The following is an 18,720-nucleotide window of genomic DNA, read 5'->3' as shown; positions in this document are numbered from 1 at the left end:
GAAAGCAGGCTCTCTGAGGTCCTCCTTTAATAAAGAGATATGAGTGATTTATAATTAGCACAGCAAGAACCCTCAGGATGTGCTACGAAAGGGTCTCTTCTCCCAGGAAAGACTGCTATTCTCCTAACGTGGTCTCTACAGTATTAATTTCCTTTGCAGGCCCATAGGTGTAGACTTTAGCTCCGCCACTCTCCAAACGATCTGTCCAAATTCCAACGGTGAGTGTGAGTGAATGAGACTTTACTGTACAAAAGCCACATTCTCAGGCAGTAGGGAGATTGACAAGGTAGGTCACAGAATGCTCAGGCTCTAAATAGAAGAAAAACCTCTGGGATTGTTGTCTGGGCCCCAGTCCCCACGATATGGTTTGAAAAGCACGTCGTGCTCTTTCCCAAGTGCCTAGCACACAGCAGGTATCTAATAAAAGCTTGTAGACAGCTCCTGCCAATCACCATTTCAAAACTGTCTATGCCGGCTGAAAGATTAAACTACCTGGAAGCAACTTTATTTCCTTGGGGTGGGGGGAGGTATTTATTTACAATCTCTTTGAAAATGCTGTTTTTCATTCTTTCTTTCTACCTCCATTGCCTCCAAATGTCCATATAGTTTCCTTAATCTCTGTGTCTATCTCTCCCCTTTCCCCTTCACCATCTTTCATGATTAAGTTCTTTTGTTATCAGATAATCTTAGAGCTGGAGGGGATCGTGTCTGCTTTAGACTGATCTAGGGTGCAATGGATAGAGTTGATATCAAAGTCAGAAAGATCTGAGTTCAAGTCTTGACGCTGAAATATGCTCGTACAAGTCCCTTAACTGCTCAGGACCCTGGGCAGCTCTCTAAGACCATACATTGTTGTGCATACATATATGTAGACACACAATACATTACGTGTTTGTGTTTGTGCACGGACAATGCAACGTGTATGCGCATACAGTCATACATACACAAGATGCCTATTTACTGTGTCTGCAGACATATGTATATGTCCATATACAATGCACCAGTGTATCCATGTAAGTAACGTGCACATGGACAATATACACATATATGAATGTATATTATAGACACATCTGTTTTTATACATATAGTATATGTATATATGAATATAGAATACATTATATGCACCTATAATTTACATCCATATTATATCTATTTTTTACAGTATCCTACAGTACCCAGATGTCCTCCCTCCTCTTTAAACAGTCAACGTATCAGGAAGGGTCTAGCCCAGGAAGGTTCTCAAGCGCAGCTACACCTCAATGAATTTCTTTCATGTTGTGTCACTAGGAAGCACTTTTGATCTTCTGAAAAACTTTCTGTAAAAGCACAAATCCTCATCCTGATCAAGGCCTTATTCCTTCATCTTTTGATGGATTCATGATCCTGTTCAATGTGGGCATTCTCTTTTCCTTTTTTTTTTTTTAAAGAAACGCCTTCTCAATGCTTAGGGCGTTTGTGCTAGCCCCTGCTCCGGCCTTCCCAGTACCTCAGTGCTTTCTTTGAGCAAAAAACCGAATTCATTCAAGTCAGTCCATAAGTATTTATCATGCACCTACTATGCGCTAAAAAGGAATCGGACAAGTCTAACTCACAAAGAGTTCAAACCCCAGTAACCCTCCCATTGGAACGGGTATGTAGTATTCTGCTCTGTAGTCTACCACCTCACTACCTACAGCAAGAAACAGTATTTCATCGTTGCAAGATCATAGATCCAGAGCTGAAAGAGGCTCAGAGGCCATTTCAGGCCCATGGCCCCATCACTTTACAAAGTGAGGCTCAGAGAGGGTCGCCTAGCTAGTAGGTGTCTGAGGCTGGGTTTGAACTCACAAAGATGAGTCTTCCTGACTCCAGGCCCAGTGCTCTATGCAGCGCTCCACCTCCTAGGCAAACAGAGGTTAAGTGGCTGCCCAGGACGATCCTGCTAATAAGTATCTGAGGCTGGATGTGAATTCAGGCCTTCCTGACTCCAGGCCCAGCACTCTATGCACTATGGCACAGTTAACAAAGCTGTCCGCATCAGATGCAGAATTGGAACCTGAGCCCTGCGACTCTCAAGCTGGAACTCTTCCTGTGGTATCGTGCTACCTCTGGACCCAAGAGTCATCATCATATTTAATCTCATTTCTGATGTCTTCTAGGATTATTTCTACTTGTATTACTGCAGTCATTTTGTGTATGAATTACTCTCAAGATTCTGCTTTCTTCAGTCAACAATGCTTCATGTAAGTCCAGTTAAGAAGAATTTATAAAGTCCCTACTATGTGCCAGGTATATATCTATCTCTGTGTATATGTGTATATATGTATCTATATGTATATACATATACATACACACACACATATATGGAGAGAGAATGTGTGTGTGTGCGCGCGCGCGTTAGTTTTCATTTTGGAATGGGCCTGGGATGTCATCTAGGTGGGCTTCTGCTGGGGAATGTCTCCTGAACCAACACAGGCTGGTGCCTTCTCTGAAACCTGCAGTCTCAGGGGTACTTGTGAGAAGGTGTCACCCTGCCAGTATCACCCACCAGAAGCAGGACCTGAAGCCAGCTCTCCAACCATAAAGCCAAGTTGTGTCTTTGCCACAATTCACATAAATTAATCAAATCACTCCCCAGCTGCCCCCATGGAGTACCTGGCAATAAGGCACCTCTGGGAAAGACTCCAAAGTCCTTACAATGCAGTTAATTCCCATGAGACACAAGATGGCAGGACATCATAGCCCCTAGGTATTTGCTCTTTTGAAACTCAATTAGATTTGCCTCTTAATCTATGAAAAGTCACTGGTTAAGGTTTTCAAACGACCTAATTAAATTCCTACCTTTTTGAGGGGTGGGAGAACAGCAAACCTGTGATTTCAGGGTTCTAGAGAATTCCCAATATGGGAAACTTCCTTCCCCAATATAGTTAGCAACTCCTCTATAACTTACATACATAAAAGAGTTGCCTAGGACACTGAGTGATCAACTTACTCACCCAGGTTCATACAGACCAGTATGCATCCAAGGTGAAATCTGAACCCAGCTCTTTCTGGTTCCCAGGATGGCTAACTACTGTGTAACACTGCCTAACAAATTCCTGTTGCAGAAGACCAAGCAGGGTCAGCAATATGCTACATCTACATAGCCATTTTCTCTTTAAGGCATTAGTAAAGGAGGCTTAGTCCTGAGTAGGCTTTGATTTCTTAATGGAAAAATCTTCTAAAACAAAAATGGTGAGGGGAAATCCCACATAGAACACATTTTGAGGGGCGGAGCCAACACGGCAGAATAGAAGGATGCACATACACTAGCTCTCCCCTCACAGCCCATAAACTACCTGTAAGGAAAGACTCTCAACAACTTCTAGAGCAGTAGAAACCACAGAACAACAGGGTGGAGGAGATTTCCAGCCCAGGGTAACCTGAAAGGGCGACAGGAAAAGTCTGTCGCAGGGGACGCAGAGCAGAGCTCAGCCCAGCCTTGGCCACACCGCAGCCTCCTGGAAGAGGAGGATCTGAGCAGGCCTCAGAGGCGGAATCCTCAGCAGCAGCAGCAGCAGCAGCAGTGGAGGTTTGCAGATCCCCCAACCCACAGGCATCAAAGGTAGGTGAGAGGGTTTTTTCAGCTAACTGGGAAGGGAGCAGGGGTCTTCCTATAGCTCTGGCCTCAGGCCAGGGCGGCAGAGGCTGCATCCTGCCATAGCAGCTTCCACAGCAGCCCACATCCATTGTTGGATCATAAAACCCCTGGGGGCACTGAGCAGCTGATGCTTACCTCAGCCCTCCACCTAATGCTCCTGGAGAAATTGAGCAGCTTATCTGAATCTTAGCCCCCAGTGCTAGCTTGGTGGAACTGGAGGTCAGATGGTTGTGGAAGAGGAAACTCCCAGATTCTGGGAACGGAAGTTTCTGGTTGCTCCCAGACCAGTGTACACGCTTGGTTGTGCCACCTTGGAGGAACTGAGATTTTACCAACCCCCAGAGTATACCCCACTCTTGACAAAGGACACAAAAGTTAAGTAACTGGTTGGGAAAACGCCCAAAAATGGGGAAAAAATAAGACTATAGAAGGTTACTCTCTTGATGAACAGATATCTCCTCCCATCCTTTCAGATGAGGCAGAACATGCTTACCATCTGAGGATGACATGTCAAGGCTTCCGCATCTAAAACCTCCAAAATAAATATCCAATGGACTCAGGCCATGGAAGAGGTCAAAAAGGATTTTGAAAATCAAGTTAGAGAGGTGAAGGAAAAACTGGGAAGAGAAATGAGAGAGATGTAAGAAAAGCATGAAAAGCAGGTCAACAGCTTGCTAAAGGAGACCCAAAAAATGCTTAAGAAAATAATAGCTTTAAAAATAGGCTAACTCAACTAGCAAGAGGTCCAAAAAGCCAATGAGGAGAAGAATGCTTTAAAAGGCAGAATTAGCCAAATGGAAAAGTAGGTTCAAAAGCTCACTGAAGAAAATAGTTCTTTCAAAATTAGAATGGAGCATATGGAAACTAATGACTTTATGAGAAACCAAGAAATCACAAGACAAAACCAAAAGAATGAAAAAACAGAAGACAATGTGAAATATCTCATTGGAAAAACAACTGACCTGGAAAATAGATCCAGGAGAGACAATTTAAAAATCATGGGACTACCTGAAAGCCATGATCAAAAAAAAGAGCCTAGACATCATCTTTCATGAAATTATCAAGGAAAACTGCCCTGATATTCTAGAACCAGGGGGCAAAATAAATACCGAAAGAATCTGCTGATCACCTCCTGAAAGAGATCCAAAAAAAGAAACTCTGAGGAATACTGTAGCCAAATTCCAGAGTTCCCCGGTCAAGGAGAAAATATTGCAAGCAGCCAGAAAGAAGCAATTCAAGTATTGTGGAAATGCAATCAGGATAACACAAGATCTAGCAGCTTCTACATTAAGGGACTGAAGGGCGTGGAATATGATATTCCAGAAGTCAAAGGAACTAGGATTAAAACCAAGAATCACCTACCCAGTGAAACTGAGCATAATACTTAAGGAGCTCTCCTCGACCCCTGCTTTGAAAACCCAGCTGCTGGTGCTTCTCTCTCTGGCAACTATGTAGGTTTGTAATGGTCAGACAGTTGGATCTGTCTGTTGATCTGTGATGTATGTACTGCTCATGGTCAGACAGTTAGAAGCCCTGACTGTTGGTCTTTTCTTCCTCTGCTTGTATTTTCTCTGTTGGTGAATTAAAGTAGGTTGTTGACTCCCTCAAAAGTTGCTTTCCTTTTAGAAAAGGAGATCTAAAAACTTGTACAGCAGGCCCTCCTGTGTATGCCAGGGTGCTTGCTTTATAGGCACACAGGCCAGAGATGGGATTCTGAGTTTGGATAACAGCAATCTACAGTTACACAGCCTGTCCAAAGCCTGTGTGGTTGCAATGTGGTGCTCACAACAGGCAGTGGTGTGAAATAAAGGTGTCTAAGTGGGCCAGAACTCAGCTCATTAGGGTGTTTAGATGGCTGAGGTGTTTCCACTGCATCCTTGCGGTAAAGGGAAGCCATTGAAGAGTCCTGAGCAGGAACTATCCGGCAGACTATCCCATGTGTGCTTTAGGAAGAAAGTCTTGCCTGTTGTGTAGAGGGGGCACTGGAGAGGAGTCTGGAAGCAGAGAGACCAATCAGGAAGCTACTGAACAATTCTAGTTGATAGGTGAGGAGGACCTGAACTGAAAGTCATGCAAATAAGGTTGAAAAGATCTGACAAATGACTGCAGATGGAGGAACAGGGGGGATAAGAGAGAGCAGAGAATTGAAAGAGGGTCTACCTCACAAAATTGTTCATCCTTCATTTCTGAAGTGGGTCAATGGTATCACAGGTGATACTGTGACTTGTGTGTGAACTGGATTTAAGTAAGGTAGTATTGTATCACACAGAAATTTAATGACTAAGCACTTAGTGTTCTTCCTTCCCTGCTTAAAAAAAAAAGACCACATTTATTTTGTACATATCCTACATTTACTAATCTATGAATATATACAACCCAACGACAGTATAAGTTTCCTGAAGGCAAGAATTTTTACTTTTGTTTCTGCATCTCCAGAGTCCAGGACAGTGCCAGGCACATAGGAGGTGCTTAATAAATGCTTGCTGCTTAACTGGCCAGTGAATCATAGAGCCTTCTGTGTCATCTCAGCCAATAAAAGAGTAATCTTCCAACATCTAAGGAAGAAATTGTTGATGTACTGAGAAGATGAGACTCCATCTCTGTCCCTATCTCTGTGCTTCCCCCAGCCCCTTTACACATACATACACACACACACACACACACACACACACACACACACACACACACACGCCCCTTATACTACTAGGGGAGCCCAAGTACATACATTCATTATCTCTGCTGGATCAAGGACAAATCAAACAGAGCGATCATTGCTGAGAGGTGAATATCCGCACCTTTCAAAGACACAGATGGGACAGTTCAACCTGTGTTGTAAACTCGTCAATGGCAACATGTATTAATTTGCAATGCATAATTAACACTCCAAGACATGTTCCATCTCATGCAAAAGCTTCAAAATCAATATGGCACTTTGGAAACTTTTCTGGTAATAAGTTAATTCCATATTTATCAAAATGTCTCCTGGGAAGTATTAAGGAGGAATGAGGGACATCTGACCCTCACGAGCCATTTACAGGATGGGTTTACGTGATGTCATCGGACATGTTTCAATAAGCTCAAACACTGAAGTGCGTCTTTTACCAGAATCAGAATAATGAAAGCACATGAAAGCAAGATATAACCAAGAGTCCCCTTCTTATTACAAAGCTACAATGGACAAAGGTTCATAGTATCACAGACTCAGAGTCTAGAAGGACCTTGGAGGTCCCTCATTTTACAGAGAACATTGAGCCCCTACAAAAGGATAAGGGACTTGCCCAGGATCATGCATAATAAGGGTCAGAGCTTCCAAATCCTGCTTTCTCCGCATGGTATCACATCACTACTCAATGTGATGGGAATACACTCTGTTCTCTTTTTGGCTGCTGAGTTGCTTCATTTGTGTCTGACTCTCCAAGACCCCACTGGGGGTTTTCTTGGCAAAGATAGTGAAGTGGTTTGCCATTTCCTTCTCCAGCTCATTTTACAGATGAGGAAACTGAGGCAAACAGGGTGAAGTGACTTGCCCAGGGTCAAACAGATAGTCCTATTTCTACTCTTTCTCAAGGCTTAGGATTTGGATGACATTTATTTTATTTTTAAAAATCACTTCTATCAGGTCCCATTGGTCCAGGGATGAGAGAGGTACTCACAGCTGAGAACATCATGGCCCAATTTATTCAAAGAGAAGCATGCGGAAATCTCAATAATAACAATGGCTATAGATCACAGCTGTAGCGTGCCTTAAAGGTCTACAAAGTGCATTCCTCCTAACGGGAAGAAGAGGAGAAGAGGCCTCATGGATGGTAAGGTGCACAAAACACCAGCTTATTAGAATGGCAAAACCGATAAAAAAGGGAAGAAAACAGATGCTGGAGGGGCTGAGGAAAAGTAGGTACATTAACAGACTGTTTGCTGGTAGAGCTGTGAATTGGTCCAGCCATTCCAGGAAGCAATTTGGGATTATGCCTCCAAATCACAAAACTGTTCCCTTTGACTCAGCGATACCACTCCTAGGTCTATGCCCCAAAGACATCAAAGAAAGAGAACCCATTTGCACGCAAAAATTCAGAGCAGCTCTTTTTGTGGTAGCAAAAAAACTATAAACTAAGGGACTGTCCACCAACTCTCTCCTGGAGGGAGGCTAGGGGGAGCTGATTGCTGCTCTGAAAAAGATCTGGAGGTTTTAGGAAAGGGGAGGGAATAGGCATTTATATAGCACTTACTATGTGCCAGACCTTTTAAAGAGAAAAGTCATATAAAACTGTTCTTCAGTTTCTCCAACTAATCCAGTGGGGCTGGTTAAACAGATTAGCCTTCAAAGGATGCTAATAGGAGAATGTAAATTCCATGAAGCCAGGGCTATGCCTTTGTGTTCCCCAAACCCAGCATAGAGTCTAGAGCATAGTAGGCCTTGATATATGCTTAGTGACTTGGAATAAAGTCAGGGAATAATACTAAAATAGGCATTCTCTAAAGAGAATGCTAATTCCTCCCTCAGAGATTGGTCCTGAGCCCCCTCTGTTGTCTCATTGGGCTATGTCAGGTTCTGTCACCATTTCAATTTCCCTGGCTACAGGTTTATCCTTTGTTCTTGAAGAGGACCATGATGTCAGGGAGGTGATGCCATGACTTGCAAAAGATTGGATTTAAGTGAGGCAAGGTTATTCAAACTTACCAGCCTCACTTTCTCCTCTGGAGCCATCAGGGTCAGTGGGCCAGATACAGACCAGTATTAGAGATGGCCCCAGAGGCAGTGGGAGATCTTGGCATTTTTTAAGCTAAGAGCTTTAACAGGTCTCAGTTTGTCTGAGGCAACACCCATTCAGTGTTTAAGGCTAGGTAAGAAATGAGACCAAAAAATAGCCTCTTTACCTAGTCAAAAAGCCCCCATAAAACAAAAACACCAATCTGGGAGGGAAAAAGCCTCAGGATTTCTGGCCAAAACAGAAACAGCTGCTGTTTATGCTTGCTCAGAGCCATCAGGGCCCAAACAATGTCCAAGTGAAGCCTGGCCTGGGACCTATTGTTGGCCAGTCAATGAGAGCCAGAGTGCAATTGTTCAATGAACATTTCCCATTGGAAACCACCCGAGATAACCCAAAGACTTCCCACGGATCCCAATAATGGGGGCTCTTCCATTGTTTTGCAGGCATCTACATGGCATTTTAAGGGTCCCAAGAGTTTGTGTGTTGCTTTGGGTGGGGTTTTTTTTCCTACTGACCCCCTAAACTATTTTTATTATTATTTCATGGGATATGTGGCATTGCAGGCCAGCTCCCAAAAGAAAATAAAAACTCACCCAGAATCTTATGAAACCATAAAATCCTAATACTTTACATGGTCAAGTTCCATTTCCCTGGAAGAGAATTAAAATGCAGTCACACTATTAAAAAGTACATCAAGGAAAGCAAAGGAAGGTGGTAAGACAAGCTGAGCTAATCTACAGAAAGGTCTCTGTCTTAATGAAAATGTTCGGAAGGTTCTCAGTGATCTAGTGGGAAAGCATAGAGGGTCTACAAGGTCCGGGACATGATTTTTAAGTGAAAGGAAACCCTCCAGCCTACCCTGTTCTATTCCTCCCCTAGTTCTGAATTCATGACCAATCTTATGGTCTGGATCCAAGTTGGAAAGGTAGAGAGAGAGAGAAACGTATGCCAAGGAAGCTAACGGATGAGTGAATAAAAGAGCATTTATTTAAGACCTTACAATGGGCCAGGCATCGTGCTGAGCACTAGAGATGTAATGGATTAAAACGTTCTCTGGAATCAAAGGACCTCAGTTCAAATGAGACCTCTTCCCCTCATGACCCTGGACGGGTCATTTAACTTCTCTAAGCCTCCATTTCTTCATATGTAAATGAAGGATCTGGACTACATGACCTCTCAGGTCCATTCCAATTCTAAATCTAAGATCCAATGGCCACAATTACAAAAGAAACACAAAACGCACTTTTAAATAGATCTAAGAGGTTTGGGGGAAGAATCAGACGTCTCCACTAGGAAAACCACCAAACAGAAAAGTGACTGATTTAATTTTGGACTCTATTAGGAGCCACTGCAGATGCCAAAGATGATCCAAAGGGACTATACAGAAGTCAGCTGTTAGCAGAGCTTAAAACCAGATGAGAAAAGAAAGAATCGAAGAGGGAAGGAAGAAAGGAGAGAAAGAGAGTATGGCTAAAGTACAGCTATTATAATAAGGAGAGCAAGGTCAACATGTTTGACCACCAGCACAGTTTTGTGGCTACACTTGAGTAGAAACCACTTGAAAAGGCTAGACAAGTGGAAGAGTAACGGGAAACCCTAGGAAACACCTCCTTCACACTGAGAGCTTAGGAGTCCTCAGGAATGCCCTAGCTTCCTACTTCAACAGAACTTTGCTGGAATCCCAACTTTCTAAGCTACCTACCCTCCCTCCCAACTTTCTAATATCTGTGCAAACTACTCTACTGAAAATGCTCTCTTTGAGGCCACCAATGACCTACAATGACAGATAAAATGACCTTTTCCACCATCCTCATTCTTGATGTCCTTCCAAAGTATGGGAAACTGATGACTGTCTTCTCCTAGCTTCAATTCATCCATCCATCAAGAATTTTTTTTTAAGCTCCTACTATGTGCCAGACACTACACCTGTTGGTGAGGATGCAACAGAAAAAATCAAACTAGCCCTGTCCTCAAGGAGCACCCATCCTAAAGGGGTAAGTAACACATATAGAGGCAGACACACACAAAACCCATGATGCCCACCCTCCTGGGCTCTCTTCCATCTCTGAATGGTCTCTTCTTCTTTTTCTTTACACTGCCCCCCATAACCTCTAGAGATCTAATCCTTAATCCCATCCCCTGCCCCACTCTCTCTATCACCTGTTAACTATTTCAATGACTCTCACATCCTTTGTTTAATCTTGACTTCTCTCTCCGTCTCCAGCTGTTTACTTCTGGATGGTTCTGTCCTGAAGGTCCAAAAGCTTATCATTGCCTTCACCAAAAAGTGCTGCTCATATTCCTAACTTCTCTCATTCTCTTCATGGCACCATCACTCTCCTGGTCCCTCAAAATGGAATTTTAAAAGCCATGTTGGTTTCTTCCCTCTCCCTTCCCCCAAGAGCCTAGTGGCTGCCGACTGTTGAGGATTTTTATCACCAGAGAATCTCATGTACTCTGTACTCCCTCCTCTCCCCTACCTATCTCCCATGACTTTTTGTCACTACTACACCAGCCAAGGTTTGCAAAACACTATCCAAATGTTATCTCATTTGATCCTCACAACAACCCTGGAAGGCAGGTGCTGTTATCCCCATTTTACAGATGAGGAAACTGAGGAAGACAGAGGTTAAGTGACTTGCCCAGAGTCACACAGCCAGTAAGTGTCTGAAGCAGGATTTGAATTCGGGTTTTCCTGATTCCAGGCCCAGCACTCTGTGCTATCTAGTTGTTTAGGAACCTCTGATCTAGATGAAAATAAAAAACCCAACTCTGGCCCAATGCCAGCCCCAAACCTACAGAGAAACTTCTACTTCTAGAAACTCTGAGCATCTAAGACATAGCGAGGAAACCTCCTGGTCAAGGGTTAGAATGAACTCCCTTTTCTACTCCTCCTCAATGTCTCCTACGGTTCCTCCCTATTCTAATGACCCAGGCTAGGCTAGAGAGGCCATCAGGTCCTCATTCTGCAGATGGGAACTCTGAATTCCAGAGAGACTGAACAGTCTGGCCAAGGTCACCCAGCTTATTGTCAGAATCAAGACCCAAACTGCTATTTCCCCTAAGACTCTCTTTTTCTAAATATTATTTATCACTGAGCAGTTTATAGAAGGGGAAGGGAAAGAGGGAGGAGTAGGGAGGGTTAAAAGTCATTTTTCTTTGCTCCTGAATTAATACTTTGCCTTAATTAAAATTAGGCATCTGTGATGAATCTGTAGAAATTAGGTTCTAAATCACCTATTGGACAAAAAGCTAGAGATTTAAGCACGGTGTGCAAAGTTTGACAATCCTGGGAACTTCAGGTGTTCCTTCTCGATGCCAGTAGACTCCTAAGAGGAAAAATCCGCACAGCTTTCTCTCTTGGGTGAAGACCTCACTGAGCATCCTCATCTGGCTTTCCGAGGATCATGCTTCCTCAACTGTGAGACAAATGTCTTCCTTTGTTATTTGAGTGACTCAGTTAATGGAATAACTAATTCTCTCCCACAATTCTCTCCTCCCAAGGAATAGTTTCATTTGAAAGGGTTAAATTTTTTTACGTCCTTAGACAGTATAGGGGCGATGCCCCTCCCAGGCCACCTAAGCGCAAACTCTGCAGTTTTCTCTCCCCAAAACGTGAGGTGGTGAATTATACCTAACAGAGATCACTCATGATGTTGATGAGGTCCTGACCAAAGTCCCCACTCAGACAACAACCATGAGCTGGTGCCCAGTTCCAGCTAGGGTAAGAGCATTGCTCCTGAACTAGAAGGAAGCTTGGGAATCGTCCAGTCTAATCTTCTCATTTCTGCATTCAGAGTGCAATCAAGACACCAAGAATAGGTTTTAGGAAACAAAGCAGTTAATTAGAAATCAGAAGTCCTGAGCTGTCATTATTTCTGACTAGCTGTGTGATTTGCGATTGCATTAATTAAGTCCCTACTATGCGCCTGGCACTATATTAACAAAAAAAGTCAATCCCTACTCCAAACGAGCCCACCATGGGATGGAGGAGATAATGTAAAACCAACTATGTACAAACAAGATACATATGGGATAAATTGGAGATAATCTCAGAGGGAAAGGGTGAACATTAAGAAGAACTGGAAAAGGTTTCTTGTAGAAGGTTGGATTAATGCTGAGACTTGAAGGAAGCCAGGGAAGCTGGGGGAGGGGGGGCAGGGGCAGGGAGGGTATAGAACATTGCTTATAATTTTAGGTATTTTGATTTACTGATTGATTTTGCTGACTTTTCTTTCTCTTTTTTCTTTAGAAAAATCTATTTCACAAGACTGCTCTCTCGGAGGAAATAAGGGGGGACACAGAGGACTAAACGTGGGTGAAATAAAAAAAATCTATCAATAAAATTTATTTTAAAAATTAAAAAAAGGAAGAAGAAGCTTCTACAACTCCCTGTTTGTTCCAGAATAAAATGCAAAATCTCTTTGGTCATTAAGGGCCCTCTGTGATGTGCCTTCGCCACCAGTCTTTCCCGGATGATTTCACGTGATTTCCCCTGAAGTATTCTATACTCCTACTGTCTGATTTTAGTACTTGCCACTCTCCCCTCTTCTCCCTCCACCCACACTCATACCCCCTTGCCAAGGAGACCCTTTCTGTTTCCCATGCTCCCCAACACCACCATCACACTCACATTTACTGAGTCTTTTGCATTTAGTTGTCTGTGGACATAACTGTTTCTTTCTGGTGCAATGGAAACTTACTGAGGGCAGGTACTGGTTCCTTTGTGTCTCTGTAGCCCTCAGCACCTAGAACAGGGCCTGGTACAACTACAAGTGGCCAGGCCAGGCTACTTATGTAGCTAAACAGAATAGAATGAAATCCAGATGAAATTCTGTTCCCAAGTCTTCATTACACAGGAATTCATTCTGCAGTTTCTGCCTCCAAAACCTTCCCAGTTTCATCCCAGGAGGATTCTTCTCCAGGACTTGGAAGGATCCCTAAACGTCTGTGCCCAGCCCTGGGACTGAAACATTTGGTGGCCCCCTGAAGACATCGGCATAAAGAACCACTAGAATGGAACACAACAGGGTGGGAAAGAGAAAAACCCCGAGGCAGTTACCCAGATTTAATCTGACCTGCTTCCTCTGGAGTGAAATATTGTGTTGTCCCTAACAGCTAAACACAATGGCTTGACTATATTTAAAGGAATACCATTGTTTTTCTATAATCCCCTTCATCAATCTGTGAAAACTCATTCTAGGGAGTGGAGAGGTATAAGAATAAGGAGGGGCTAGGAAATTATCAAGAATTATGCTAATTTTATACGACACAAAAATTAGTTTTCCTTATTGTGGGAAACACTGACCACCCCCTACATACACACACACACACACACACACACACACACACACACACACACACACACACACACACACACACACTACTACCACCACCTCCTCCTTTCTCTCCGTCCCTCTGCTATCCAAGTGTTAGCTAATTTAAACCATTCGCTTAGAAAAATAATACCATGGCATTGTTCTCTCAAGGAAGAAAAAAAGCCCAATGGTTTCCAGCTTCTATCTGATGTGCAGAAAACAGGAGATGCATAGAGACAAACTGTACAGTGACAAAATGAGTTAATTACCATCTCATCCAGAGAGGCCTCTTTGTCAGAGCTACAAGTCATAATTTCACACAAAATAATGACCCAGATAAAGAGTAATGACTTCCAGCTACAGCAACCGCTAACTTGGGATCATTTTCTCATAACGGAATGGCAATTAACCAATGTCACCGCTATACAGAAATAGGGACTGAGCTATTCATTAAGCAATTAAAATGAAAATATGAATCCTTTTGGGTACATTTAATTTCTGTAAATGTGCCCATCACTGGGGGCTATGAGCGCGAATGTCTGTCTAGGTCTATTCACAAGTACACAAAATTCTCTACAGTGGAGGAGGGTTGCTGACTTTGGACAGAGGGAGAGGGAAGTAAGTTTCCCTCTCCTCCCAGTTGCTGCACCTTCTTTAAGCCCCTTCGGACAACAGAGGAATGGAGAAAGGAGATGAGGATCCAAGTAGGACCTCCTTTTTGTCTTTTAGTTTTGACAGGGACTAAAATGCCCAAATGTCCTGAAACGGACAAACACATACAAGCAGAAAGATCTCGGTCCATCAATTTCAACCCTATGTCCATCAAACAGAAAGGGAAGGGAGGAACTCTACTATACGTAGCCCTCTACTTCTAACCATTCATCATGAAAGGAACTCTTTACAGTAATGGATCACCTTCTTCACTTATCTCCTACTGAAAATAGGAGAGAATCTTAAATCCAAGGGTCCTAGCCAACTTCTCTCTCTACATTTGGGGCAAACTGATTAGCAAGTTGTATATATTTTGTATATGCCATATTTTGTATATGCCTTTGTATATGCCATATTTTCTAGTGAAAAATGCTCCACCTAACACCTATCTTCCTATCTCCCAAGGGTGTAGCAGGGGTTTGATGAGCCAATTGGTTACATCAAATTCATGGAGAAAGCCAAGATGATGGCAAAGGCAGTATTAGGTCAAAACATTTTGTAAATAAATACTAATATAACTCCATTATAAAAACAACTCAGGAGTTGTTTTATAATGAGTTGTTTATGGATCCATCTGCATTGTGTTCAAATAATGCCCCAATAATGGATCCATCTCCCATTCTATAACATGATATACCCACAACACAGGGAGTTTTCTCACATCTGCATGACACTTTTTACTAAAGTTCTAAAAAACAATCTCTTACTCACAAGCCCACTGCTAAACCCAGGCGCAGGAGAGTGAGTCATCATAAAACATCCTGAAATTTCTTGATGACAGGTAGAAGGTGTCCTTGACTAGGAAGGAAGACTTGTCCATGAGGATGTGTACTAAAGCCCAGACAGGTTTAGACCCAGACCACATAATCCTAGAAAAAGGTCACAGTTACAGGCAGAAAGATGATGACCATGGTTGCACTTTGCCCCAACTTGCCTGTCCATCCCTTACATAACAGGTAGCTCCTCTTTAGGGGGGAGAGTTCCGATAAATTCAAAGAGACTAATTTTCTCTGCCCTGATTACTAACCCAATGTAAGGCAGCTGGCAGAGACTCCCACAATTGAGGGGTGCTGAGAGGCTACCTTTTTCGTTCAGTCATGTCCAACTCTTTGTGACCCCATTTGGGGTTTTCTCGACAAAGATACTGGAGTGATTTGCCATTTCCTTTTCCATCTGGTTTTACAGATGAGGAAACTGAGGAAAACGGGGTAAAATGACTTGTCCAGGGTCACACAGATAGTAAGTGTCTGAAGCTAGATTTGAACTCAGGAAAAGGAGTCTTTCTGACTCGAGGCCTGAAACTCTATCCACTGCATCATCTTCAGAGGCTACCTAGTCTGACCCATACTTGACTTAGAATTCCTTCTCCAACATGTCCGCTGAGTGGCCATCTAGCCTTTGCTTAAAGGTAAAAAGAACCCTGCTACCTCCTCGGGCAGCCTGTGCCACTAGTTAATTTTTCTGATTATTAGAGAGTTTTTCCTTATATCAAACCCAAGCTTATCCATTGTTCAAATTAGGAAATGGGAGGGGTGCATTGAAGTAATTGACAAGGAGAGTAAAAACCTAAGTATGGAGCAGGGCAAGGTTTGTCTTCCTTTAAATCCTCACAGAAGAATGTTGAGTACCCCTCCAATCCTATCCAACAAGTATTTAATAAGCACCTAAAAGGCATAAGGTGCTGTGCTAGGCTCTAAGGATACAGCCACAAAAGGAAAAAAAGAAAGACAGCTGCCAGCCTAAAGATCACTTCATTAGAGTGTAAAGTGTCTTCTGTCTCTTTTTGTATACCCAGAATTTAGCACAGTGCACTTAATAAATGCTTGTTGGATAGAACTGGAGTGTTGCTAAGTATTTTTCTGTGTAGATTTAAAAGACTTAAATCTGCCATTTAAATCAGAGCAAATGACTGATTGACATTGGTATGGTTCAAGGACTCATACTGTTCAATGCCTCCTTTTGAGTATCTGATTGAAATAGACCCCAAGATCTTTTTTCAACAAACTACCATGGGATCACATCTTCCCCAGCCAGCACTTCTGAAATTGACTGTTTGAGCCCAAGTATAAAACTTTACATTTAATCCCACTGAATTTCTTCTTTTCAGACTCAGCTCAGTGCTCCAGCCTGCCAAGATCCTTTAGGATTTTCATTCTTTCACCTTGTATGTTGGCCAGCCCTTCTCCTACTTCAACCCTAGGTTTGAGTCCAATGAATCAAGAAGGGTGAGGCAGGAAACTGAGTTTAACCTACTAGACTCCAGCCATGCAAAAATACAGAACTTTCCCATAGTGGGAACTGCTTCTGTCTATCTTATCAAAGCACATCTGTCCTATTAGACAGGGGGCCATCCAGGCAATGTTCCATTCTGGCTAAGACAAAAATAACAACAAGAAAAAACTCCAAAACGTTTTTCAAAGTAGTGTATTTACTGATTTAGATATCGCCATAGTCCCTCCATCCCATTCATTGCTTCTCCACAAAAACAAAGGTGGCCTGTGACTTTTTTAGACAACTATTTTTTACAATTTTATCCTATTACTCAGGTCATAGACCAAATTCCATTCTCAGGATGTGTACACACTGGAAAATTAAAGCACCTGATTTCTAAAAATTCCAGAGAGCAGCATGCTCGACAAATAGAAAAAATGATTTGTAGAAACAACAGATGAGTGCTCAACCTTCTGGCTGGTGGCATCTATATATGAAAGCAGGATCATAATCTTCCCTTTTACAAATAATAGACTTGGTCCTCGGCTCTCTTGGTGCACCTGCCAATGACTCTGATGTGAGTGATTACCAGTTCCTATATCACACTGCTGAAGTGTGAAATTAGATAGTGCAAAGGGTAAAATCCAGCGTCAGCATCCTCCAGAGGGAGAGGGCCCTCATGGTAAGGAAAGTCCATAAAGATGGAGCTAAGAAAACACTATGAGAATCTACAGAAAACCAAAGAAATGACCACCAACATCTCTCAGCACTCATAGTGCCATCTTAAATTACACCGTGGAGCCTTACAGCATTAGGAAAGTCTACATTAGGAGAAGTTAAGCCTTTTGAGAGCAAGGCCCTCTGACTTTTATATCTGTATTCCTCAAGACTGATCATGCTGCCTGACACATAAGTGCTTAATAAATGCTTGTTGATATAGCAAGGTCCTGATTAGTATCAAAAATCAATCCCATGAAGCATCCCAATTCGCACATTTGACATTATAATTAAGTGAAAAATATGGTTTATCAGCTCCAGCCCAATGGAAATACTTGATGTACATTCAAATTGAACTCAGGTTCAATATTTAATCTACTGCACAAACTAGATGGCTCCAGCTATCTGCCAGATTGCTTGATGCAACATTTATTAAGTGCCTACTGTATGCCAGGTACTGAGTTAAGTACTGGGTATACAAAGACATAAATTAAGTAATCCCTGTCCTCAGAGAGCTTATATTCTATTAATCATGAGACACTACCAGTCTTAACCGCCAAGGAGGTGGCAGGATCAGATGGCCTTGTACAAACAGCTATTTCCATAGGTCTATTTTGTACTCAATATCCTCAGATTTATCTGGGTCTGGACTGGCCTGGATCTGACTTCTAGAAAGGAGGGGGGAAATTCCAGGGCATTTTCCTAATGTCATCCAGCATTTGGTCAATCCTGATCTGCTCAGTCACAGCTGCACTATGTAGGTAACATCAAATCAATTATTTCCTGGCCATGGCACTTACCTTCTTAATGAAATTTGGGATGATTTTTTGGTCTGTCAGGTGGTCCGAAGAAGAACAGCTATCTAATTCCAAGATGTACCCTTCATTATGAAAATCATTCTTCTGGGATCTGTTGAGAGAAGAAAAACAGACAAAATTGAGATCCTATGCAATGGAGGGGGGGGGAGGGAGGGAGAGAGAGGAAGAGAGGAGAGAGGGGGGGGAGAGAGAGAGACAGAAAAAGAGAGAGAGAGGGAGACAGAGAGAGAGAGGGAGGGAGAGAGAGAGAGACACAGAGGGAGAGAGGGAGGGGGAGAGAGAGAGAAAGAGAGAGAGAGAGGGAGATAGAGAGAGAGAGGGAGGGAGAGAGAGAGAGACACAGAGGGAGAGAGGGAGGGGGAGAGAGAGAGAGACAGAAAGATAGAGAGAGAGAGGGAGGGAGAGAGAGAGAGGGAGGGAGAGAGAGAGAGACACAGAGGGAGAGAGAGAGAATGAATGAGGATCTGAATCTTAGGGTCACCGGAGGTATTACCTTCTTAAAAGTCATTGTCTGCAAACGCCCCATCCAAGTCAATAACTGATGGGCAGAAACATGAAACCTCTTAACAAGTGATATTTATACCAGGTGTCCCCACAGTCTTAGTGCAGATGGTAAG

The 18,720-nt window shown here is 42.8% G+C and overlaps 1 protein-coding gene across 2 annotated transcripts in view; it reads right to left on the bottom strand.

Moving 5' to 3' along the window:
- Positions 1–18,720, bottom strand: part of RFTN1 (raftlin, lipid raft linker 1) — a 185,897-nt gene that overhangs the window by 70,020 nt on the left and 97,157 nt on the right. For both annotated transcript variants that reach the window (XM_072651254.1, XM_072651255.1), the window contains one exon: positions 18,086–18,194. In XM_072651254.1, coding sequence (XP_072507355.1) covers positions 18,086–18,194 — 109 coding nt within the window. The remainder of the gene's footprint in view (positions 1–18,085; positions 18,195–18,720) is intronic.

This window comes from Notamacropus eugenii, chromosome 3 (genome assembly GCF_028372415.1).
Source record: "Notamacropus eugenii isolate mMacEug1 chromosome 3, mMacEug1.pri_v2, whole genome shotgun sequence".
Lineage (NCBI taxonomy): Eukaryota > Metazoa > Chordata > Mammalia > Diprotodontia > Macropodidae > Notamacropus > Notamacropus eugenii.
Note: the sequence above shows the minus strand (reverse complement) of the source record. Positions and strands in the feature narration are given on the sequence as shown.